This window comes from Borostomias antarcticus, assembly GCF_949987555.1.
Source record: "Borostomias antarcticus genome assembly, chromosome: 29".
In the NCBI taxonomy this organism is placed as follows: Eukaryota; Metazoa; Chordata; class Actinopteri; order Stomiiformes; family Stomiidae; genus Borostomias; species Borostomias antarcticus.
The window spans coordinates 5,353,700-5,379,133 of record NC_140262.1 but is presented as its reverse complement, the minus strand read 5'-3'; the positions used below and the strand labels follow the sequence as shown (position 1 = coordinate 5,379,133).

The following is a 25,434-nucleotide window of genomic DNA, read 5'->3' as shown; positions in this document are numbered from 1 at the left end:
AATCACTACACTCCCTCTCACAGTCTTGCTAATTATCACACACACTCATAGTTGTTTTCCCTTATCGATTGCTCAGGTCTATCATCAGGTGCTGGTAGATCTAAGTTATCCCTTATCGATTGCTCAGGTCTATCATCAGGTGCTGGTAGATCTGAGTTATCCCTTATCGATTGCTCAGGTCTATCATCAGGTGCTGGTAGATCTGAGTTATCCCTTATCGATTGCTCAGGTCTATCATATGTTGTTAGATCTAAGTTATCCCTTATCGATTGCTCAGGTCTATCATCAGGTGCTGGTAGATCTGAGTTATCCTTTATCGATTGCTCAGGTCTATCATCAGGTGCTGGTAGATCTGAGTTATCCCTTATCGATTGCTCAGGTCTATCATCAGGTGCTGGTAGATCTGAGTTATCCCTTATCGATTGCTCAGGTCTATCATCAGGTGCTGGTAGATCTAAGTTATCCCTTATCGATTGCTCAGGTCTTTCATCATATGTTGTTAGATCTAAGTTATCCCTTATCGATTGCTCAGGTCTATCATCATATGTTGTTAGATCTAAGTTATCCCTTATTGATTGCTCAGGTCTATCATCAGGTGCTGGTAGATCTGAGTGATCCCTTATCGATTGCTCAGGTCTATCATCAGGTGCTGGTAGATCTGAGTTATCCCTTATCGATTGCTCAGGTCTATCATCATATGTTGTTAGATCTAAGTTATCCTTTATCGATTGCTCAGGTCTATCATCAGGTGCTGGTAGATCTGAGTTATCCCTTATCGATTGCTCAGGTCTATCATCAGGTGCTGGTAGATCTAAGTTATCCCTTATCGATTGCTCAGGTCTATCATCAGGTGCTGGTAGATCTGAGTGATCCCTTTGAAGCTGGATGCCAAGAGGAACTCCTTGTTGTCAATGGAGACCAGTGAAAACGCCCTGGGGGACTGGATATTGATCTCCTGGGCGTGGACAAACTGACTGCTCTTGGCGTCCCACTGGTACACCTGCGTCAGCGAGTAGTCACTACCCAAGATGGCGTACTGCCAGTTGCCCACGGCGACGGGCTGGAACACCATGGAGCCCCGCGACGGCACGGTCTGGACCTCCTTGAACATGGCGCCGTCCCAGCGCATCACCTTCGAGTCGCCGATGAAGCGCGTCAGGCAGATGAACAGGTCGCTTTTCACCTTGAAGTGCTTGACGGCGAACACGTCCTCCATCTCGGGGATGTCGGTGCGCCGGTCGAACTGCTTCTGGGCCTTGTTCCACTGGTAGACCACGGGTCTCTGGGAGCTGCTGGACAGGATCAAGTGCGGCTTGTTGGAGATCTCCAGGTACTCCACGTCCGTGTCCCGGTACCACGGGTGGAGGGACTGGTGGGAGTAGAACCCGTTGCCGTTCCACTTGTAGACGGTGGTGGAACCGGCCTTAGAGCTGTCGGCGATGACGAAGAAGGACTCGCCGTCGACGAGGAACGTCTCGATGTCGTTGGGCTTCCGGATCTTCAGGATGTCGATGTCCTGGATCTTGATGAACTTGTTGGCGGAGACGTCGCGCTTGTAGATGTGAGAGCCTCCGAACAGCTGGGCCACGATGACGAACAGCTGGCCGTCGATCACCATGGGCTTACACACCACAGTAGAGGTACCTGGACGAGAGAGGCCAAAAAGAAACTTCTAGAAGATGGCTAGATAAAGAGACACTGTTGACGCTTTTAGTATGGTAAGTACAGTGCCCAACATTATGAATATGAATTATGAATATGGATTTTCCAATACAAACATGTAAGTGGTGTGTCATCACTGTAAATGAGGGAAACCTCAGTGCTTCACAAGTATAAATAAAGGTTTGAAATGAAGTGTTCATAGTACGTCCCACGTATGACCTTTATGTGAACTTTATACACCGTATGAAAGATAAGAATTAGGGCTTTCAAATGATATAAAACATATCTACAAGATGGTCGTAATCAAAGGGTTAAAGGACACACGAAATGCATCTCATCATTGCACTCTGAAAGGGGCTGTAGTTCATTCCCCCCCAACAGTTGTATGTATTTTGATCAAGATATATCATTAATACAAGAACCGCAACGCATCTGGAAATGTTGGCTACTCACTTTCAATACTGTCGAAGGTTCTGAAGACCATTTCAACGTGGTCCCATTCCTGGAAGCTGCAGGTCCCAGTGAAAGGCTGGGCGAACACCACAAACTGATCCTGACCAAAGGTGAACGCCTCCACGGAGATGGACTCAAACTTCAGAGACTGATAGGAGGCAAACTCTGTCAAACAAACACACAACAACTAATTGTCAGTGTGACTATACTTACCTCAGAGAAAGCAAGGTAACCATTTTACCGGGATTTTCTCTTCACATTTTTGTTTTAACATCTCTATTAATAACATTGTATTCATATGTAACCACATCATAATAGATAGTGAATGGTACTGGCCTACTGCCTGGGAGAGGTAACTTGACCCCCATTCACTACTAGCAGACTTAACAAAGCCAAAGTGCTGGATGTCATGAGGTGGATAAGCGGATTATCATTCCTGAGGGTATCATATAAATGGTGAATGGTAAATGGACTGCACTTATATAGCGCTTTTCCACCTTAGCGGCACTCAAAGTGCTTTACAATGGCCTCTCATTCACACATTCACACACACATTCACACACCAATGGCGGCAGCTGCCATGCAAGGTGCTAACCTGCTCACTGGGAGCAATTTGGGGTTAGGTGTCTTGTTCAAGGACACTTCGACATGTACACAGTCGGAGCTGGGATTCGAACCGCTGACCCTTCGATCGCTGAACGACCCGCTCTACCAACTGAGGGTATCGTACTCAGAACCAGGCCAGCTACCTGCTGTAATGCAGTCGAAGGACTGAGGCAGGAGGTCGTTGATCTTCTTCCCCTGGTAGAGAGGCGGCCCGCTGCAGTAGATCTCATCCACCGTGGCGTTGGTGCTGTGCATCCACTCCACCAGCCACTTCAGCTTACAGTCACACACCAGGCTGTTCCCTCGCAGGTCACTGGGACAACAAACGGGGGCATTCAAGTCAATAAAAAAGGCTCCATTTATCGTAAGGGCAGCTATTGAGTGCGGGTCTTCATTTAACTTTGTTTCCGCTGCCTTCTTGGCCAGATCGCTCTGGAAAAAGAGATTTTAATCTCAATGATGCCTATCTGGTTAAATAAAGGATTTGATTGATTGAAGTGACATCAAACATTCTTGAAACCACACTGAAGTCACAAAGACTGATTATAATATTAATAAAGAAGGTCTTAAGGTTTTGTTTAATGGGTTCCAAAATGTCGCCGGTTCTGATCATTGATGCCTGCATACAGTCTGAATGGTGTACAGGATGTCTTGAGGAAGAGTACTCACACTTTAGACAACGCATCCATGCCCTTGAAGACATCTTTGGGTAACGTCTCCAGGTTATTGTAAGCCAAGCTCCTGATACAAACAAGCAAACAACCAAGCACAGTTACAGTTAGAGAAGTAGGTTTTCTCAGAGGTGTGGAGCTCAGCCCTGTCACGCTCTACACAATGTAGAAATTAGGGAATTGCGTTGCCTTGCGTTTGGACAGTTGCCTGGCTACTGTAGCTGCTGAGTTTATTTTCAATTTCCTAGGGGCCTTATCGACGGTATGCAGACCAAAATGCCTCTGGACACAGTTGGATAGACGTATAACCAATCAGCAACGAAACGTGGGTAAGTCGTCGTATCATCAAATCAAATGGGTGTTGTTGTATCAAACCTGCCCATTATAGATAAAGGGTTGTGATTGGCCTGGCCAATATCTGCTGGGTGGGACTCTGAATGTGAGTGTGACCAGACTGACCTGCGGAGAGAATCAGAATGTGATCCCACATGATCAGGATGGTCAAGCCAGGCAAGCTGGACAGCTTAGTGTATCAAATGGACGAGAGAACATACTGTGCAGTACACACACTTGCCAAGGTGAACTTTACTGATAAATATAGCACGGTAAGAGTCGTGTTCAACGGTGATCACGCCACAGCCCAACACTACCAGACGTTTTAAACGGAAGGCAGTTATAATACAGTCGTTTTGATCCTAGAATGCAGTTGTGCTCCAGTGAAGTCGTCTGTGTCCATAGGGTAGGAGTAAGGGACTGAGTTTAAGGTTTCAGAACACAAACTATATTTAGTTTAGGCCACCTCGTTCTTGGTTATATTTAGAATATGCAATCCTTGCTCACCTCAGAGGTCAACACTGTACAGTAAACAGAAAAATAACGAAAGAAGGGATTTTAAGATCAGGGGAAGGTCCCTTCAGTCTCTTCAATGTGAGTTGACAACATAACAGCGAAAAGTCTAGTAGAACTGACTGCCTGTTAAAATGACAATATAAATCAGAGATTTTTGACAATCCACAGGATCGCTTCGTTTCCGGGACACGAGAGCCAGCCCAGAGTGTGCCTTGGCAACTTGATCTGGCAGACAGGAAGTACACTCACCTTGGGCAATATCACTGGCATAGCGCGTGCTTCCCTCAGCACTTCTGACCATAATAAAGAGGTCAGAACGGAAAGGACGATGGAACGTAGATAAAGTGATATTAAACCATGTGGATACTCACAGGTGGATCAGTGCTTTCAAGCCCCGGAATGCAAAAGGAGATATGGATTCTATTTTGTTGTTTTCAATGAACCTGTGAATGAAAATGACATGTTACAGTAGGCTTGTAAAATGATTAGTGCATAGTAGCATTCATATTCATATGAATAAATAGCCTATTTCTTCTCTCAAAGCACAACTTACAGGTACTCTAGGTGTGGGAGACCACTGAACGCATCTTCATCAATGAAGTCAAATGAATTGGCAGTGAATAAGCTGTGAAGAAAAGAAATATGTCATTATGAGTGTTTACAAATGGCAATATTGAAATCCCAAAGAGAAAAAGAGGTCCTCCTTGTGGAATGCAGAGATAGTTTCTATTTCTGACAGAAAGACAACATTTAAGTCTATGAGGGACTCAATAATTTCACACGCATGCACAGTGATTGTCATTCTCCAATCAACCCAATAATCTGTCTCAGATTATTGAATTTTAGCTATCAATGTTGTGGCTGTGTATGTGAGTCAATTGTTGCAGGTTAAGTTATGGGTGTGTAACTGAAGTTGTGAGAATCGTATAATAAGCCAAAACAGTAGTCTAATAAAATAATCAATCAAATTATTTAAATTATATAATTTGTGTCATGACATCACTGACACAATTCTGTCTGATATGCAAATAGCAAATACTATATTCAAGAGCTTTGTGTTCATAACACCACGTCAGAGCCTATTAGCCTGCAGTGCTTCACCCCATAGAGATCAAAACAGAAGCCTCACGTCTCTATGGCTACAGTATTGCGTAATCGTCCCACCGTCAGAGAGAATCCCCTTGAAAGCATCACGCATACTGATGGGATGAGGTCTGGATGAGGTCTGGCCAGGAACCACACGACCCCCCAGGGAGAACACAGACTGGGGCTTCGCTCATACCAATATCAGACCAGATGGGACACAAAGATGGAGACTAGGGAGAATGAATGAGACGAGTAAGGCTTTATCTAATAAACTCACAGGAGCTGCAGGGCTGGTGTGTGGATGAAACTCCCTCCAGCGATTTCGTTGAAACCTGACTTGACAAAAGACCTGAATGAGGACAAAGTGACATGAGAATTGGCACTAATTATATAATTAATAATAAAAAAATAAATGTAAATGATAAATTTCATTTGAATTAAAGAGAATAATTATATTGAATTATAGTATTGTAATTTATACATCATTAGGCTACTTCATAATGTGACATTACAAATAGTGAACATGATTGAACAAAGACAGACACCATTATGCTTAGTAGCCTATAGAAACTGAACTGAATATCCAGTTAGTCACTTACAGTGAGACGACGTCGGTCGGGAAGCTGTGCGGGACGGATCTGATGCCCTCGCACAGGGCATTATCTTTGGTGCAAATACAAGAAGCAGGACATCTGGGCTGCTTCACCCTCCTGCCCTCCACCAGGAGCAAGACGAGCCACACAAACACCAAGCATCCTTTCACGGCTCGGTTTGCATATTCCATTCTGGTCCTTTCTGGTCACAACCAGTTCGGAAAATCACCCTAAACATGAACCTCGTGTTCAATATCCAATATTAGTTATTAGAATCCCAGATGAATTGAATCGAGTGTGTATTTGCTCAGTGGTTGATCCGATGAGGCGAGATGCAGCTCTGTGTCTCAATGAGACCAGGCAATAATCCAAGAGATTCGTTCTGCGAGACGATACGAATTACAAATGCAGGACAGAGAGATTGGATAAAAAGACAAAGGATAATCCTTTAAGATGTCATTCAAATGCCATGTCAAAAGCAGATGCTACTCGATTTGATCAAACATTGCCGTTGCATAGGTTACAACTAAAAGCAGTGATTCTGGCCTACAATGTCACCTTTAAGATGTGCTGTAGGCTTATGGATGTCTGATCTGCCTCGACCATACGAAAAGATGAAAGCGTGAAATCCCAGTGGACAGAAAGAGAAAGAGAGAGAGAGAGAGAGGGAGAGGGAGAGAGAGAGAGAGAAAGAGAGAGAGAGAGAGAGAGAGGGAGAGAGAGAGAGAGAGAGAGGGAGAGAGAGAGAGAGAAAGAGAGAGAGAGAGAGAGAGAGAGAGAGAGAGAGGAGAGAGAGAGAGAGAGAGAGAGAGAGAGAGGGAGAGAGAGAGAGAGAGAGAGAGAGAGAGAGAGAGAGAGAGAGAGAGAAAGAGCCGCTTATTTTAGGAGCCGCACATGCTGTTATTCATGCACGTTTAGACATGAATGGTTAATGTGGAACGATCTGTTCACAAGGAGGGGTTCTGCAAGCATCTGCCTCCAGCTCACTAAATCAGGGTGTACTAATGAGAATGTGGGGGTAACAATAAACTGGGGTAAAATAAAACGCAAAGAGCTAGGCCTAAAAGCAAAAATAATGACAATAGCCTACCCATTCACAATAAGAGGCTTACATTATCACAGTGAGTAGCTTAATAGTGTTCCATCTTTTATATTTTGTTCTATTGATGTTGATAATAAAAACAAACTGAACCAAAATACAGTTATTTTCCCTTGATGTTCACTCACTCTGAGAGCATATTGAGTCAAATGCTGTGCCTTTGTTGGGTTCAGTAGGGAGTCAAAGCCATGAGCAACAGTGGAGTTCTGTTCAAGATCGTGGAACAGTTTCGCCCCTGTCCACCCCCATTTTCCCAGAGATCAACTACAGTATTCGAAGGATAAGAGAACTATTGTCTGATGTTTGGAATCTATACGCATTCAGCGGATATGACAAATTACGGGCAATCCATTATTGTAGACCACTCTATTTCCTAGGCCTAATGTGCATGCCTTGCCAGTTATGTCTCACATAAGCCTACAGCACTATATGAAACATATACCACTACAAAAATAACAACATGTGGAAATGGGGAAAATTGGCCATTGCCCCCCCTCCCTCTCTCTCTCTCTCTCTCTCTAGGATTGTATGTGTGCTCAATAGGACTTGTAAACTGTTGACTCCTAGCTCTTCTGGGCACCACCATCTCCTGGGACCTCAAGTAGGAGCTGAACATCAGCTCCTTCACCAAAAAAGCACAGCGGAGGATGAACTTCCTGAGGCAGCTGAAGAAATTCAACATGCCAAGGGCAATGATGGTTCTCTTCTACACCTCCATCATCCAGTCCATCCTCACCTCCTCCATCACCGTCTGGTTCTCAGCGCATCATCCGCTCCGCTGAGAGGGTGACCGGCTGTAGACCGCCATCCCTACAGGACCTGCACGCCTCCAGGACCCTAAAATGGGACAATAAAATGGTGGCCGACCCCTCCCATCCTGCTCACGGTCTCTTTGACCCACTCACCAGCTGTGGGACATCGGGACCGGGTCCTCATGCCACAAAAACAGCTTCTTTCAATCAGACTCATTAACAAGGCTTGTGTCCCCCCAAGACCCCCCTCACACTGACCCTGTACCCTCTGCACCACTCGCATACAACCTCTGATTGGTCCACATACCTCAACGGCACACACACTGCACACACACACACACACACACACACACACACACACACACACACACACACACACACACACACACACACACACACACACACACACACACACACACTGTAGCCTACATAACACTGCTCATCCACCACACTACACTCTGCACACTCACTGTCTGTACATACACTCACCACACTCCATTGGCAGTCTACAGACTGTTACAGTTTAGTAGGCTAATTATAATTTGCACATTGCAAGAATCTTGAAATACGCATATTAATAAGCATTCAGCTGTGTGACATAGCTTCTATAGCTGGCATATAGGTGCATAAAACACAAGTATCACATAATCTTTTTAATGGAAATGCACCTGGTTAGAAAATTATGTCTATTCTACCACAAACCCCCCTCGATGAATGCACTGCGTTGGTTCTGCTTGTTGTCGCGTGTCCTACGTCATCTACCTGCGACTACGTCTTGCATGTAAACATGGGATTTAAACATGATCTGGGTGGCAGGGTGTTGTATAGTTGTTTGATTGCAGGGTGTTGAATAGTTGTTTGATTGCAGAATTAATCGAAGTTGACCGACATTGAGATGATCCGGTTACCGAGATACTTTCAGGATATCGCTTAATTCGTGCAGATCTGCTAAAAAGTCTACATTTCTTATCCGTCATCATTCTGCGTGTTGTCAACAGTGGGTGCTACAGTACAACATGGAAAATCTCGTTAAGGTATTTGCTGTAAATCTCAATAAAACTATATTTCAGACAGTGATGATTACATTAGTAAATACGTGCTTTCATGGTGGGATTTCTTGCCACCGCAGCAATTGGTAGAATGAAACACTAGCTGCTAGATTAGTTGACCCATTAGTGAATTAGCTATTTATCTAGTGAAGCTTAACATGGCGTGTCCCAGCAAACACGCAACGTCAGGGAGACGTTCAGATCACGTCTTAATAACGTCCGTCGGTCCTGAACCCCGTGTGTTCGTCTGCTGGACCCCTCAATATTCACACGTCTGGCTTGGACCCCTCTAAGACGTCTGTGGACGTGCAGAACGGGTTCAATATCTGAACATCTAAAAAAAACATTCATTCTGGCTCCTAATTGGATGTCTTTGGACGTCCGAAAAAGTCAAAAAAGACATCTAAAAGACGTCTTTTAGACGTGTCTTTGCTCAGTGGGTTGTGGTCGGGGAAATACTGTCTCATGTAGCTGTCTAGGTATCCATCCACCTAATATAACCCAGCAGAGTGACCTTCACATCTTAAAACATCACTGCACAGCTTGGCTAGTGTGTTGTATTTCTTCCATCTGCTGAGGGAGGCATTTAAAAATGTTGATTCAGGCAAGGGTTTAGGTGACAAAGTCATTTAGAGACACATTCTTCTGATCTTTTGACATCAGACGATAAATACTGTATTCTGGTTGAGGGGAACAGACCCCAAGCCTAGTCCAAGGACACTGAAGAGCAGTTGAAGTCTAGTGATTGAAACCACAGTAATATTCACCAATGCAGGAGTACTAAGAACAACAAAGTTTCCCTCCCGCAGGTGCATGGAGGCGGTGGTTATGACTCGGACTTCAGTGACGAAGATGGCCAGGGAGAGACCTCTCAACGAGGGGTTAAAAGGTAGGAGCTGTGTGCGTGTGTGTGTGTGCGTGTGTGCGTGTGTGTGTGTGTGTGTGTGTGTGTGTGTGTGTATTTTTCAGCCTCCAGGATACACACAGACCTAACTGTAATGAGCTAAATGTCTTTGCCATTGTTGCATGTCAGGAAACGTGAGGATGAGCTGCTACAGAAGCCCTTCCAGAAAGACCGACACACCCAGGTGGCTCACAGGACGGTGGCCTCCAATGAATGGGACAGGTTAGTAGGGCTTTAGTAATGAATGGGACAGGTTAGTAGGGCTTTAGTAATGAATGGGACAGGTTAGTAGGGCTTTAGTAATGAATGGGACAGGTTAGTAGGGCTTTAGTAATGAATGGGACAGGTTAGTAGGGCTTTAGTAATGAATGGGACAGGTTAGTAGGGCTTTAGTAATGAATGGGACAGGTTAGTAGGCCTTTAGTAATGAATGGGACAGGTTAGTAGGCCTTTAGTAATTGATACGATCACTCACCATGTCACTGACATACAATGGTAACTGATTCCTATGGCAATGCCTATTAATGAGTGCATATGATTATACAAATAACGCTTTGATTTGATTTGATATGGGTTTTTTTTTTCCACACAGAGAAGAAGCCAGGAACAGACGACATCACTTGATATCAATGAACGCTGTATCCTTCTCACTGGTCTGGGTCGGCCATGACATGATGGGTTAGGGAACGAAGTCAAAAGAGGTGGTTTTGTTGACCTATACTTCTGTGATAGGTAAAACTCTCTTCTCAGACCGGGTTAGCAGTTGAGGTCATTTAATTTGTTTACTCCTTAACACTATGTTCAGTTTGAGAGGCATAAGAAGTTTGTCGGTGACTACATATTGTACTATGGAGGGAAGATGGCCGACCTCAAACGCTCCACGTGAGTAGGATTTCTCATCAGAGTTTTTCGGTTTCTTTCTCATTGTTTAAGAAGAAAAAGTTGTATATTTGTGTCGCTCTCCTCTCTCCCCAACCCAGGGACAACGATAAGACGGACCTGGATGTGGTGCGTGAAAACCATCGCTTCCTGTGGAGGGATGAAGATGAGGAGGATATGACATGGTAGTGCCCTATGTCTTCAGAAGACTAGTAACATCCCTGGTGAAGGCATGAGGCAGCGGTCCAATCCTCCCGTATTGGGACTTATTTCTCATGTAACAAGACATACAAGGCCTGACACACAGGGTTAAAAGGGAAGAGACAGAAACGGGTAGACTCTGTCCCTTCTTATAGTCCAAAATGGCCACCCCCCTTCTTATAGTACAGCAGGCCATCCCCCTTCTTATAGTACAGCAGGCCACCCCCCTTCTTATAGTACAGCAGGCCACCCCCCTTCTTATAGTACAGCAGGCCACCCCCCTTCTTATAGTACAGCAGGCCACCCCCCTTCTTATAGTACAGCAGGCCACCCCCCTTCTTATAGTACAGCAGGCCACCCCCCTTCTTATAGTACAGCACGGCCACCCCCCTTCTTATAGTACTGCACGGCCACCCCCCTTCTTATAGTACAGCACGGCCCCCCCCCCCCTTCTTATAGTACAGCACGGCCCCACCCCTTCTTATAGTACAGCAGGCCACACCCCTTGGCAGTTCCACCAATTAGGACCCGTCCTGCCAGATCGCTACAATAATATTTAGAATGTTGTTTAGGATGGGGCACAGTTAAGGAAGACACCACAGTCTCCAATGCCACTAATCTGCCTTTCTTTTCATTGTCAGGGAGAAAGAGCTGTCCAAGAAGTACTATGATAAACTGTTTAAAGAATACTGCATAGCTGACCTGAGCAGATACAAGGAAAACAAGGTGGGTGTGTGTGGTTTTACATGAAGATATTAAAATGTTGGGGGGTTTTACTTTATATTATGCAACTAATGGGGATCATTTCTGCTTTTCGTTCTTCAGTTTGGGTTCCGTTGGCGTGTTGAAAATGAAGTGGTCTCTGGCAAAGGTATAATTGTCATAGGATTTTATTTTAATCCGTAGTATTGTAACTTTGATTCATGTGGGTATCAAGCCATTTGCTGTTGAAATAGTTCATACTTTTCTCCACTAGATGGCGGTAGAGATCAAGCCATTTTCTCAAGTGGCAGCTCATCATTGGCTATTAACTAGCATGGACAATTCTGTCTGCCAGGGTAACTTCAGTCATCTACAGTCTTATGGTTTGTGTACTCATAAGGCCATAGAAGTATGCCCCATGTCTCTGATTGGACCTCAGCATGCGTGCACGTTTTGAACCAGGCGTGGTCACGCCTCCAAGGTTTAAATTATTATTATTATTATTTTTAATTCAATGCTCTGGTGTAGACCTGACACCAGATTATAATAATTGTTATAATTGCTTGTAGCAGAGCCAAAGACACAGTTTTCACTTATCCCTCTCTCAACATTTAAATGTGTAAAATCTTAAGAAAATCATTCATCCTGCAGCTCTAAGCTTCATTATCTGAGAAGTGGATATGATTCACAAGAATGCTAATTGGCTGTGGTATTAGACATAGCTCTAAATATGTTACGCTTCTAAATCAGAACGCTCTCGTTCTCTAGCAGACAGGAGGCCTCTCCTTCAGCAGAGCTCCACCGTTGTTCATCCCTCAGTGAATCAGGAGATAAACACCTCCCCCTCCTGCTATAGCTGTGTTGTGTGGGGGGCTGAGGGTCTGGAGGTAGCGTGTAAGGGCTTGCCTTAGTCCCGTGGGAGAGAGCGAGCGTTGGCACACTTTGAAAACCTGCACAGACAGAGGAGCTCTTCACCGATCTGTTCCTGCAGGGGCAACGTAAAATCACGCTGAAAGACAAGTGTTGCGTAACAACATCGCAGGTGTTGCGTAACATCGAGGGCTGCCAGTCGTATCGTCTTTAGGTTTTCCAGTCGTAGCTACAGCCGTTAGGTCCATAAACATTTGACCTTTGACCCAGTAGCGGGTCAGGCCATCTGCAGCCCGCCAGGCCGGGAGGGAGTTGAGGTCGTGACCCCTGGGTATTGATCTGTCACTTTAATGGAATCTCTGTGTATCACAGGGCAAGTTTACCCAAGTTGGGTACACATTTCATGTTGTACCCTCACCCTGTACATATCAAAAATCATGCTGTACCCTCACCCTGTACATATCAAAAATCAGCCTACTTGACCTTGGGGTCATGCTACTGTATCGCTGACCCCCACGCCCACTGTTGGACTGCTGACTGCTACCGGCCGACCTCCTGGTCAGAGCCAGACACTGCGAGTCTGTCAGTGCAGTTTCTCAGATATTAGACATGCGCTCTGGTAAATGGACTGCACTTATATAGCGCTTTTTCCACCTTAGCGGCACTCAAAGCTCTTTACAATGGCCTCTCATTCAGCCATTCACACACACACACACACACCAATGGCGGTAGCTGCCATGCAAGGTGCTAACCTGCTCATTGGGAGCAATTTGGGGTTAGGTGTCTTGCTCAAGGACACTTCGACATGTGGACAGTCGGAGCTGGGATTCGAACCACTGACCCTTCGATCATTGACCGACCCGATGAGCTACAGCCGCCTCATGGTCCTTCTTTCCCCCCCCTTGTCTCCCTGTTACAGACATGTTAAGGATATAGCAATAGCCTGAGCTACCTTACTCTAGGTAGGGCATCTGTAGGGTGGGCGCTAGGCTCTGTAGGTAGCTAGATACTAATCCCCTAGAGGAAATTGCACCGTTTGACCAGCCCCGTTCAAGGGCCGAGGGTGAGGTTATTGCTGTACTCTGTCGGCCCTAGCTTAGCACAGCCCAGCCCTGCCTACGTACGCAGGGCTAGAGGGCTCGCTTAGCTTAGCATAGCCCAGCCCTGCCTGCCTACGTACGCAGGGCTAGAGGGCTCGCTTAGCTTAGCACAGCCCAGCCCTGCCTACGTATGCAGGGCTAGAGGGCTCGCTTAGCTTAGCACAGCCCAGCCCTGCCTGCCTACGTACGCAGGGCTAGAGGGCTCGCTTAGCTTAGCACAGCCCAGCCCTGCCTACGTACGCAGGGCTAGAGGGCTCGCTTAGCTTAGCACAGCCCAGCCCTGCCTGCCTACGTACGCAGGGCTAGAGGGCTCGCTTAGCTTAGCACAGCCCAGCCCTGCCCTGCCTACGTACGCAGGGCTAGAGGGCTCGCTTAGCTTAGCACAGCCCAGCCCTGCCTGCCTACGTATGCAGGGCTAGAGGGCTCGCTTAGCTTAGCACAACTACTTGATTCCCTTTGCTCAGCGCATTGCATGTGAATTCTGTTTGGACTCAGGTCTACCGTTTGTGACTGGCTGGGATTCATGGAACTATTACCAGTGGTAAAGCAGCCACTTATGAGCACAGAAGATCCCAGCGAGATACAAACACAGCTGTTGACAGTCTTGTCTGTCTGTAGCCTGGGAAGAGGTTGTAACAGGAGTACAAAACAGCCCTGAGGGTTGTCGTCTGTCTGGACATGCTCACATAGTTCTAAGTCGAGGTTAAGAACATCTTGTGTGAGAGAATTGTGTTCAGCCTAGAGATGCTGTCGGAGAGATGAGGGTGTTGGATAGTGGATGATAGTGGGTGTTTATAAAGGGCCACAGTCACCATTCACTCCCATTTAAATTAAAACAAAATGCTGGAAAAATAAAATACAGGAATAAAAGTTGCAGTGCATGAATAAATTATTATTTGATTTAATAAAAAGCAGCGGCAAAAAGAAAAGTCTTCAGTCTTGATTTAAAAGAACTGAGAGTTGCAGCAGACCGGCAGTGTTCTAGAAGTTTGTTCCAGATATGTGGAGCATAGAAACTGAACGCTGCTTCTCCATGTTTAGTTTGAACTCTGGGGACAGAAAGCAGGCCTGTTCCAGACGACCTGAGAGGTCTGGATGGTTCATAACGTAGCAGCAGATCACAAATATATTTTGGCCCTGAAAGCATTCATACTGTGTGTGTGTGCTGTGAGCCACTGTCCCCATTTAGTCAGTTAAAAATGTCAGTTGGCCATTCACTTGCCTCCAAAGATTCCCTTGTTTGCGGGGGCATGGTGTGGTGTAGTTGAGCCAATCGAGGAGGAGGAGGGTCCCTCTATGCCCGCGCTGGAAGGACACAGTCACTCTACAGTCTTGGAGCCTGTCCCAGAGTTCAGGCTGTCCCTGGCCTGGACATCTGCTCGTCCTGGTTGTCCCTGGCCATGTCAAGTCACACTGCTCTCCTCTATGACCCGTCTAAACGCAGCGTAGACTCGTCCACTCCGCCGTCATACGAGTGCGCTAGCGGGGAGGTGGGGCGAGGTCGGGGCGAGGTCGATGAGGTCGATGAGGTCGATGAGGGTCATGAGGACGTGACGGGCTTCCCTCCCTTGGGGCCTCCAGCTTTCTACGCCCCCCCCCCCCTCTCTCGACACCTCCGCCCCCCCCCCGCCCCCCCTCCCCACTCTCGACACCTCCGCCCTGACCCGCCCCCCCCCCCCCCCCCCCCCCTCTCTCGACACCTCCGCCCTGACCCGCCCCCCCCCCCCCCCCCCCCTCTCTCGACACCTCCGCCCTGACCCGCCCCCCCCCCCCCCTCCCTCTCTCGACACCTCCGCCCTTTCCTGCCCCGCCCTGACCTGCCCCGCCCCCCCGGGCCCCGTGTTAAGCCCTCTGCTGCCGGGGATAAAGCCGACGCCAGACTGCGCAGAGCTGGAGGACGGCCAGAAGGACGAGAGGACAGGGACCTGAGACAGATTAGGACCAGGGGACAGGGACCTGAGACAGATTAGGGACAGGGAAGGGACCTGAGACAGATTAGGGACAGGGAAGGGACCTGAGACAGATTAGGACCAGGGGACAGGGACCTGAGACAGATTAGGCCCAGGGGACAGGGAAGGGACCTGAGACAGATTAGGCCCAGGGGACAGGGAAGGGACCTGAGACAGATTAGGCCCAGGGGACAGGGAAGGGAGACAGATTAGGACCAGGGGACAGGGAAGGGACCGGAGACAGATTAGGACCAGGGGACAGGGAAGGGAGACAGATTAGGCCGGGGGGACAGGGAAGGGACCTGAGACAGATTAGGCCCAGGGGACAGGGACCTGAGACAGATTAGGACCAGGGGACAGGGAAGGGACCTGAGACAGATTAGGGACAGGGGACAGGGAAGGGACCTGAGACAGATTAGGACCAGGGGACAGGGAAGGGACCTGAGACAGATTAGGACCAGGGGACAGGGAAGGGAGACAGATTAGGACCAGGGGACAGGGAAGGGACCTGAGACAGATTAGGACCAGGGGACAGGGACGGGACCTGAGACAGATTAGGACCAGGGGACAGGGAAGGGACCTGAGACAGATTAGGACCAGGGGACAGGGAAGGGACCTGAGACAGATTAGGACCAGGGGACAGGGAAGGGACCTGAGACAGATTAGGCCCAGGGGACAGGGAAGGGACCTGAGACAGATTAGGACCAGGGGACAGGGACCTGAGACAGATTAGGACCAGGGGACAGGGACCTGAGACAGATTAGGACCAGGGGACGGGGAAGTCAATTAATCTGCCGAGCCGCTGATAGGTGGGGTGGAGGAGCGGCTGGCGGAGGAGGAGGAGGAGGAGGAGGAGAGGAGGAGGAGGAGGAGGAGGAGGTGGAGGAGAGAGAGGAGGAGGTGGAGAGAGGAGGAGGTGGAGAGAGGAGGAGGAGGAGGAGGAGAGAGAGGAGGAGGAGGAGGAGGAGGAGGAGGAGGAGGAGAGGAGGAGGAGGAGGAGGCGGAGGAGGCGGAGGAGGAGGAGGAGGAGAACCATTCAGCAGGTGGCAGTGTTTTTAGAACAGACAGCGCAGCACACGTAGAATAAAGAACTCAGGAACACAATTCTCTCTCTTGGGTTGTTCTGAGAGAAAGAACGCTGACGCTTTCATCTGAGAGACTCCCTGGTTGAGCTCTTCAGTACGCTGGCCATTGTTAAAGAATTTCAACTCATCACCCATGTGTTCACTCCAAGATAGTTTTTCTGTTATCTTACTTGATTGATGTTCCTGTTTTCTCTGAGTTTATTGTTTTACAATGTTTGTGGAAAGCAGAAGTTAACTCCATTCACACAGCCTAATCTGTTTAGCCAGACCAACTGGTACAACGACTCTCACCCCCTACCCCTTTAAAAGGGTTCTCCCTTCTCAGTGTCGTCGCTCTGACTAGGAATCACTTCCTGTGTGAGAGACCGCTTGGAAACGTATTTGAGAATAAAGCTATTGTCTTTGTTTGAAACCAGCTTGAATCGACCACTCGCGTGCTATTATTTTTACCACCAAGTGTTAAAAATTACAACAATACCATCTTTAGCTTTGATACTTAAAAGTAGGAGTATAGAAAAATCCTCACCTGTGTGTCTGCGTGTGTGCATGCGTGCGTGCGCGCGCCCGTGTGTCTGTGTGCGTGTGTGTGTGTGTGTGTGTGTGTGTGCGCCCGTGTGTGTGTGTTGCAGGTCAGTTTGTGTGTGGGAACAAGCGCTGTGCGAAGGCGGAGGTTCTGAAGAGCTGGGAGGTGAACTTCGCCTACGTGGAGGTGGGGGAGAAGAGGAATGCACTGGTCAAACTCCGTAAGTGTGTGTGTGTGTGTGTGCGTGCGTGTGTGTGTGTGTGTGTGTGTGTGTGTGTGTGTGTGTGTGTGTGTGTGTATTTCACGGTATACAACATTTCACCTCCCCAACACAAATAAAACAACAAGTATTTAACTTTGAAGGAACAGTGCAACACATGATGGAAAATACACACTATTGTAATTAAGCTCAGTTTATTAATGTCAAGCTTATATTAAATAAATTACAAAATTAACTGTTGCTAGCAACTTATTGCAGCGCATTATTGTGGGCCGCAGCTAAAAGCACTTTGTGAACTTAGGAGGTAGGAAATGCATTCAGCATGTTTATCAGACCACCAGGACACTCCGTTGGGTCCCGTTGAAGTAGAACACTAGTCCACAGTAATCCAGGATCACACGTATCATACTGGAGCTAAGCCCATTAGAACAGTTTGCTCTTATGCTGGCTTCTCTCTGGGAACTCAATCTGCTCAACCAGTTACTCGGTTCAACATCTCCTCCAGTCAATCAGTCACTAATCATATTAGGCAGGCTTTCCACAGATGTGGGTTTGACAAGTTACAAGTACATTAGTTGTGCTTGGCTTAGCATATTTCACCTGCACTTCAACCCAGACTAATTCCTGTTGTTGGTGATGACAATGATGGTGTACGTTTGATTGTTCTAACAGTGACAAGGTCTAACAGTGACCTCCATGTTGTTCTGTGTTCTAGGACTGTGTCCAGAATGCTCCTTCAAACTCAACTACCATCACAAGTATGTTTACACTCTCTTCACTTGTGAAATGATCCTTCGAAAACAGATTTCCACTTTCTACGTCAGGAGGTGGTCTGGAGTTCAGACGAGACTGCTCTCACACCATCCGTGAGAGCCAATAGCTGTTTGTTTATGCTGCAAACCCAACTGATTGGGTGTGACAGACATTAATATTGATTATTTTATGACCCAGACCAACCTCGACTTTGACTTGGCTTATCAGTGGAATATTGAATGGTTCACGGAGGTCATTTCTCTTCGTCTCTTCATCACTTCCAGGAGGAAGGAGGTAAAAGCCGTGAAGAAGACGATGAGGAGGATGTCACAGGAGGAGCCGGGTGAACCTCAGACCAAGAGATCCAAGTCCTCGTCTCGCTCCAAGAAACGCAAAGACAAACGCAAGAGGAGGCACAAAGGCAAGACCTCCCGGTTCCTCCATGTTCCATTCCATCCTACGGGAATCACTTTTATTGGCCAGACAGTTTTACACGTCCTAGGAGTTTGCTTTGGTCATTCATACCTTTATTTAACCAGGTTAAAAACTCATTGAGATTAAAATCTCTTTTACAAGAGAATCCTGGCCAAGAGTGGCAGCAACACAGTTTCCTGAAAAAAATACATAAAGGTTACGATACACAACTAAACATAAAGGTTACGATACACAATGACAACAAAAAACATGGTGCGTGACACTGATGGAACATTAGACAGGGTGCTGTCTCCGTCAGGGTCATGCACCATCGCTGGTGTGATGCACGCACGCCTCCGACAAACATATGAGGCTTTTGAGGCGAGCAGTTGAAAGACGCTGAGGGATAATCAACGACCAGGTGTGCGTTATCGGAAAATAATGCACGTCGTGGAGGTGTAAAAAAAAAATAAAAAAAATAATTACATTTGTTTTCAAACGACTTTGTTTCTGTGAGAAATATATGATTTTACAGTATTTTGATGTAGTTCTGCTCTAGTCAGTGCTGTGTTTAACAGTAAAACTGCTCCTTTCCTGACCCCTTCACAGACCACTCCTCCTCCAGCGGCTCTGAGGACCCCGACCTCTCAGACAAAGGTACCCTTCATACTCCTCCACACACACGCGCACACACACACTCACGCACACACTGGCATGCACATACACACATCTGGGCAGTTTATCGTAGGCCCCCAGGGCAGAGGTGAACTCTGGGAACTCACAGGCCTCTCTGTCCATAGAGATGTTCTACCACACACACACACACACACACACACACACACACACACACACACACACACACACACACACACACACACACACACACACACACCACCCCTTGCAGGCCTCAGTGTCAACTTCCTGCCACAAACTGGTCCTTTAGAATTCCTACAAACATACAAGTCTGGGCTCAGGATGGAATGTTTTAACGCTGGACTGAGAATGTTTTGGTTGGACGGACGGACGGACAGACAGACAGACAGAGGGGCGGTCAGAAGGACAGACAGACAGCACCTTTCTGTTTTAACTCTGTTCCCTCTGTCAGCTGGAGAAGATATATGGATGACCTTGTACACACACACACACACACACCATCTGGTTAATTTATGTTATTTCTGCGGAAGGTCAGAGCAGAGGGCAACTCACCCCAACTCCCTGTCCTCTCTTCCACCTCAAGATTCAAGACTCAAGATGTGTTTATCAGCCATGGACATGGCTCACACACACAAGGGGTCTGACTAGGGTTCAGGCATACGCTGTTGTAGACGACACAGGACAGGGTGCAGGACAGGACAAAACATAACAGTGCAGGAAGTGAGGATGGACTGGATGATGGAGGTATAGAAGAGAACCATCATTGCCTTTGGCATGTTGAATTTCTTCAGCTGCCCCAGGAAGTTCATCCTCCGCTGTGCTTTTTTTGGTGAGGGAACTGATGTTCAGCTGATGTTCAGCTCCTACTTGAGGTCCCGGGAGATGGTGGTGTCCAGGAAGTGGAAGGAGTCCACGGTGGTGACTGGGGTGTCGTTCAGTGTGATGAGGGGGAGGGGCTAGATTCTTTCTAAAGTCTACAATCATCTCCGCTGTCTTGAGAGCGTTGAGCTCCAGGTTGTTTTGGACGCACCAGGACAGCAGCTGGCCGATCTCCCACCTGGAGGCGAACTCGTTGCCCTCGGAGATGAGACCGATGAGGGTGGTGTCGTGTGCAGACTTCAGGATCTTGACTGACAGGTGGCTGGAGGTGCAGATGTTCGTGTTTCACGCGCTGCTCCCTGTCAGACAAGCACAGACAGGCACTTTAACATCAATACAAGGATTTAGGATGAAGGCCGAATTCCAAAGTCAGGATGAAAAACAGTAGCTGTAGACCGTTACGCTAGAGCAATGTGTTTACCATATGGGTTCCTGCCTACCTCTCTAACCTGTGTGTGTGTGTGTGTGTGTGTGTGTGTGTGTGTGTGCGTGTGTGTGTGTGCGTGTGTGTGTGTGTGTGTGTGTGTATTCCCAACGTGACCACTCCTCCCTCCCATCCCACTTTCAATCCCAATGCTGACAAATCCTAATCCCGGTGAACGAGTGTATTCATCGGGGGGAGTGCAGTGCGGAAGACATCAGCAGATGTTTCCAGTGCTCTTGATTGACAGTGTTCTGAACCTCTGACAGCAGATGCCGAGGGCGGGGAGGAGAGGGAGAGCCAATCGGAGGCTGACCACTGGAAAGGTCCCGCCCCTGCCGTGGAGGAGAAGTCAAGGTAATGCTCTCACATTAGATCGCCTTCTTAAAGCTGCTAACAGGCCTTAGTCCAAGGCCACCAGACATTGGCCCAAAGCCAAGAGACCAAAGTCTAAAGACACCAGAATCGTCTTGAACACACTTCCTTGATTCAAACTCAGTCGCTGCTGCGTGTTTTTTCTCCCCTGTCTTTCTAGGGAGGAGGAGTTCGACGAGTATTTTGAAGACATGTTCCTGTGATTCGCCTGGAGTTTCTAGAACAACAATGTTGACTTTTGTATCGGCGCGTGTTTGATTTTGTATCAGTTGAATGTCTTGAGTGTGTCTGTGACGGAATAAAACGCCTTCTTATTCTACCCTACCCACCGGTCAGTTTCTGAATCATTGAGCCTATGATGCATTCACAGTTCAGATGTGCAGAACATTTCAAACCTGGAGATGAAAGAGGAATCTCCGATGACACGAGAAGAATATTGGGGACGATATTTGTGAAGATGGAGAGAGAAACGGAGGACAGGGACTGGGAACATCATGTCATTGCAATTTAAGGCCCATATCCTGAGGTTAGAATGCTGTATGTGTAAAACATACATGCCGAATAAACGGGTCTTGAATCTTGAGTGTATGGAGCCCGGTGGCTGTTGAGTTCTTCTGTTACTCCCGATCAGGGATTAACCAATCAGCTTGTAGCTTTCTGCTCAATCCGAGGTCGTCGCTCTTGTTCTGTCAGGAAGTTGCGTGTCAATTGGCCCCAGATTAGCGATATTAGCGTCTAATCACTGCTAATTGCTCTCTACTTCCTTCTCCCTCTCTCTCTCTCTCTCTCTCTCTCTCTCTCTCTCTCTCTCCTTAGCCTCTCTGACGGAGTATTTCAAACAGGCTACAGGGAGTTGGCGCCTCGGCTGGTGTTTTTGGTAACAGCCCGGGTAGTTGCCGGGATGGGAGCGTGTCTATGTTCCCACAGCTCTATGGTCCCACAGCCCAATGGTGCCACAGCTCTATGGTCCTGTGGTACTGTGGGACCATTGGGTCTAATTTTGAAGAAAAAAAAAAGTCTTAGTAATGTGTGACCATTGGGCTGTGGGACCATTGGGCTGTGTGACCATTGGGCTGTGGGACCATTGGGCTGTGTGACCATTGGGCTGTGTGACCATTGGGCTGTGGGACCATTGGGCTGTGGGCCACTTTAAAAGCCTTAGACTTCCCACTCTACCCTGTAAACTGCCCGTTGTCTATGTCAGCTACACTGTGTATGAATGAGCGTTCACACTTCACCCCTAGCCGTTTGAAGGGCACGCGGGTTGATGGCATGACACTAGCCCACACAGAGTAAAGCTGGCTCCCTCTGACGCATGGTGGGGCGATGGTGGCGAGGCCGTGACGCGCGGGATGCAGGGATCAGGAACTCCGCTCCATCCTCGCCGCACGCACTCTCCGAGAGGGAGGAGAGAGCGAGAGAGTGCATCGTGGTTTTAGCTGTGAGACTACTGAATGATCAGCTTTTCCTGGGGGCTGATCCAGCTTAGTAGGGTAATCCCCCTACACGACACGCCAGTCATGGCAAGGGCAGTCCCGTCTCAAGGAGCCTCAAGTTCACACGCATATATGTGTCAAGTCCACTTCAGCACCCTGCAGCCATGTGGCACTATGGCGGGTTTAGCTAGTCTTTCTTCCGAGTATTCCTGCCTGTTCCCAGGATGTGTTGATGGGGTGTAAGACTAGGGCACTGGTCTAGTCTGACAAACAGGACAAGATCCTTCTGACTTCGTTAAATACCTTTATTTGTTTACAGAGTACATCTTATGTCACATACACACAGAAGTCATTTCAAATGTTAGTCACATCAAACGTTACATCATTTCTAATTTCTCTCAATTAAAACTCGATAGGATTAGTACAGTGAATATACTGTACAGTGTAAGTGTCTTTGCGCATGACGTGTAGGCTACTGACATGCAAACAAGACAACCTGAGAGATTTAAACTCTTTTTCCCATAGTGCTCTTCTATAGTTTGTCTTAAAGGTACCCAATGTAGTTTTTGACCACTAGTATGCGCTCTAGAGCAAATTTGAGAAGGTGGTCCCCGAAAATCGTGTACTACGTCATTGCGTCAATACGCGGAGCACATAATAGTGATGTTTCACACATCTTTGTTGTTTTCAAAACATTAGCGAAATATCATTTTGCGAAGAAATTACAAGGTAGGAAAGACATTCAAGTGATTCAACATGTTTATTAGACTACAAGGAACCAATTACATCGAGGAATTTCGAAAATAAACAAAGAACTGATTGTTTTGATTCACATTTCGTTGGGTACCTTTAACCCCCGACTGGCAGGGATCTCATCCGAGATGTCCACCCTTAACTCCAGGAACAGAGTTTCAGCGACAAATCCACTCTGATTGGATTAGAGCTCATTCCCATTGATGACAGGAGAAGACAGCCTGCATGAACAGGAAGGTCGACGACATTTCTAATTGCTGCTTAGTCGGATGCCATGTATCTAATTGTTCCCTTTGGGCATGTGCAGTGCATTTCATCGCACTGTTGCTACTTAATCGCACAACTGTCCTCAATTAAGTCTGCAATGGTCAAAGTGAGGAGCTTAGGACTTTGGTCCGGCCCACTCTGGTTGAGCTTCTACCCACAGAGCAAACACCCTTCACTCAGGTGGCATGGTGACATGACTCTGGGGCACCCTCTTGATCTACAGTGAGCTGGGTATTTAAAGTTTAAAGCTGTGTGGATCTCTGAAGCTGGCTGACGATCAAACTCAAATCCCATCCAATCTGCTTACAGGCAGGTCGATTCTACAGAGACTACAGACTGACGGGGAGATGTGCCTCCTAGTAAGAGTGAAAGGAAAATATAAAGTTTTACATAAATTGTACATTTTAAAATTATTTTAGTCAGTAACTGGGGGGTGGAACTAGATTTCTTTGGAGCTTTTGAAACACACATGTCATTACCTTTACAAGATTATATATGATGTTATAAATATGATGTTATAATGTATGTTACAAGTAGCAGTAATCTTATCGGTTCGCTGGTCAAAAGAGGTGCAGTTCATAGTTTTGTTTCCAGAGTTTTATAATAAATACATTACCTGATGCTCAAATGCAAGCTGAACCAATAAGATACTGGTACTGAGATCATGCAGACTGAGGCTCAACTCCTCTATCAAAAGACATAAATTAGAAAACAATGTATCTGAAAATCCAAAAATATAACTTCTTTGCATATTAACATAAATTCACAAGGCTCATAAGTGCTGATATTTGATCTCTGAGCAGTTTGACTATCATCACCAGCCCTGATTGGTTAAGCTGATTGTCTCAGCTTGGGTCTTCTGACTGAACCTGAGGATTATATACTTTTTTTAATCTCTATTCTAGATTTAATCTCTGTATCATCCTTATGTTTGATGGTATAATTCTCCTGAGACTTGTATTCAAATATATCAAGCATTATTCCGGCTGTCGGGCAGCAGCTGTTATCAGAAATGGGAATAAAAGGTCGCCACAATTTATCCATGAAACGGTTACAGTATCCTTATATCGCATCACTTCCTGTCAGCTGAGCACCAGCCGTTTTCTGGGTAGAGGTAGGAGGCCGGGGCTGGGGCAGCCGGGAGGGGTGGTGCTTAGCAAATGCTGCAGGTCTTGGACTTTCCGCCTTCTGCATCTACACACACACACACACACACACACGAAGTACAGGTTGATTTTGAGAAAATTAACGGAAAACATTTCCAGTGATGCATGACCCTGAGGTCGTCCTGTAAACGAGGGTCACTTCAGAGGATGGCCTGCTGGGTCAGCTGCTACTTCTACTGGCCAAAGTCACCAGAAATACAGGTATAGAGTTGACCGAGCTGATGTGCTCTCTATTAGCTCGTTTGCAAGTGAATTAGCGGCGATTAATAAGTGAGTACTACACCTACAATCTCTACATACTAACAAGTATGTGTGCTGCCTAAACCCCCACGTGTTCCCTCAACTACACCCCTGTGTCCAGCCATAGTCACCTTTATCTGGGCTTTCCTTCTTTTGCTCCGCCCCCACCTTGGCGGCGTGGATGTCGGCTAGCTCCTTCCAGTGCGACCTGTTGTTGTTCAAGCCGTCGAACATGGGTTTGATCTCTTTGTGGAACCTGGCGAATTCCTGTTGCAGAGGAAAACTCCTGTTACAGCAAGCAGGCGCATGTCCCCGCATCTCACTCCACCCCTGGCTACACTGTCACTTAACACACACACACACACACACACACACACACACAAAGTGCTGCTGGTGTTGACTGCTGAGGAATATGAGTTCAGTGAGTGCACCCTTGCACTCCACCCCTGGCTACACTGTCACTTAACCCCCCCGACACACACACACACACACGCACAAAGCGCTGCTGGTGTTGACTGCTGAGGAATACGAGTTCAGTGAGTGCACCCACACACACACACACACACACACACACTAGGCAGTACACTTACTGTAAAGTAGTGTACTGCCTATCCTGACTGATAGATTGTTTGTGCCCTGAGGAAGCAGTGGTCTGAAGCGAGATACGGTTTTAGGTGTTTGTTAAACCATATTATGCAGATGTGGGGAGATTTTTGTTTTGTTTTTGTATGTGCTTCTGATGTTCTTTCAACAGACGGTTACCTTGTACACGAAGGAGCACACAAAATCGATGAAACCGCACTGCATCTTGGGTAACTCGGCC

General features: G+C 47.1%; 3 protein-coding genes across 4 annotated transcripts in view; 1 reads left to right on the top strand and 2 right to left on the bottom strand.

The window, feature by feature from the left end:
• Positions 1 to 15: 15 nt before the first annotated feature.
• On the bottom strand, positions 16 to 6,111 carry lgi1b (leucine-rich, glioma inactivated 1b; the record flags this gene model as incomplete). The annotated part of the gene is made up of 8 exons (XM_084459894.1): positions 16 to 1,644; positions 2,116 to 2,280; positions 2,865 to 3,034; positions 3,391 to 3,462; positions 4,613 to 4,684; positions 4,795 to 4,866; positions 5,605 to 5,676; positions 5,927 to 6,111. 8 exons carry the CDS (start codon positions 6,109 to 6,111, stop codon positions 824 to 826), a joined length of 1,629 nt encoding a protein of 542 aa, XP_084316020.1. The 3' UTR covers positions 16 to 823.
• A 2,460-nt stretch (positions 6,112 to 8,571) lies between these two features.
• Positions 8,572 to 21,048, top strand: fra10ac1 (FRA10A associated CGG repeat 1). 2 transcript variants are annotated; one of them, XM_084459969.1, is made up of 14 exons: positions 8,572 to 8,805; positions 9,630 to 9,709; positions 9,854 to 9,946; positions 10,317 to 10,362; positions 10,530 to 10,606; positions 10,705 to 10,788; positions 11,446 to 11,530; positions 11,630 to 11,675; positions 17,140 to 17,253; positions 17,969 to 18,011; positions 18,291 to 18,427; positions 19,030 to 19,077; positions 20,647 to 20,731; positions 20,910 to 21,048. In XM_084459969.1, the coding sequence occupies exons 1-14, from the start codon at positions 8,788 to 8,790 to the stop codon at positions 20,950 to 20,952; spliced, it is 999 nt and encodes a 332-aa protein (XP_084316095.1). In that variant the 5' UTR covers positions 8,572 to 8,787; the 3' UTR covers positions 20,953 to 21,048. The 2 variants fall into 2 exon arrangements, with proteins under 2 accessions (XP_084316095.1, XP_084316094.1); XM_084459968.1 differs by having other exon boundaries at positions 20,644 to 20,731.
• A 3,662-nt stretch (positions 21,049 to 24,710) lies between these two features.
• Positions 24,711 to 25,434, bottom strand: part of pde6c (phosphodiesterase 6C, cGMP-specific, cone, alpha prime) — a gene marked incomplete at both ends in the record, with an annotated part of 8,292 nt that continues 7,568 nt past the window's right edge. Inside the window, 2 exons of the mRNA XM_084459893.1 lie at positions 24,711 to 24,878; positions 25,374 to 25,434. The exon at positions 25,374 to 25,434 is cut by the window's right edge and continues 23 nt beyond it. Coding sequence (XP_084316019.1) covers positions 24,711 to 24,878; positions 25,374 to 25,434 — 229 coding nt within the window. The remainder of the gene's footprint in view (positions 24,879 to 25,373) is intronic.

What these genes read in the sequence shown, in the direction of transcription:
- fra10ac1 (XM_084459968.1), top strand. An exon ending in GCCTCCAATGAATGGGACAG is followed by an intron (nt 9,947 to 10,316) that starts GTTAGTAGGGCT and finishes TTTTCCACACAG; the next exon opens with AGAAGAAGCCAGGAACAGAC. An exon ending in ACTTGATATCAATGAACGCT is followed by an intron (nt 10,363 to 10,529) that starts GTATCCTTCTCA and finishes CACTATGTTCAG; the next exon opens with TTTGAGAGGCATAAGAAGTT.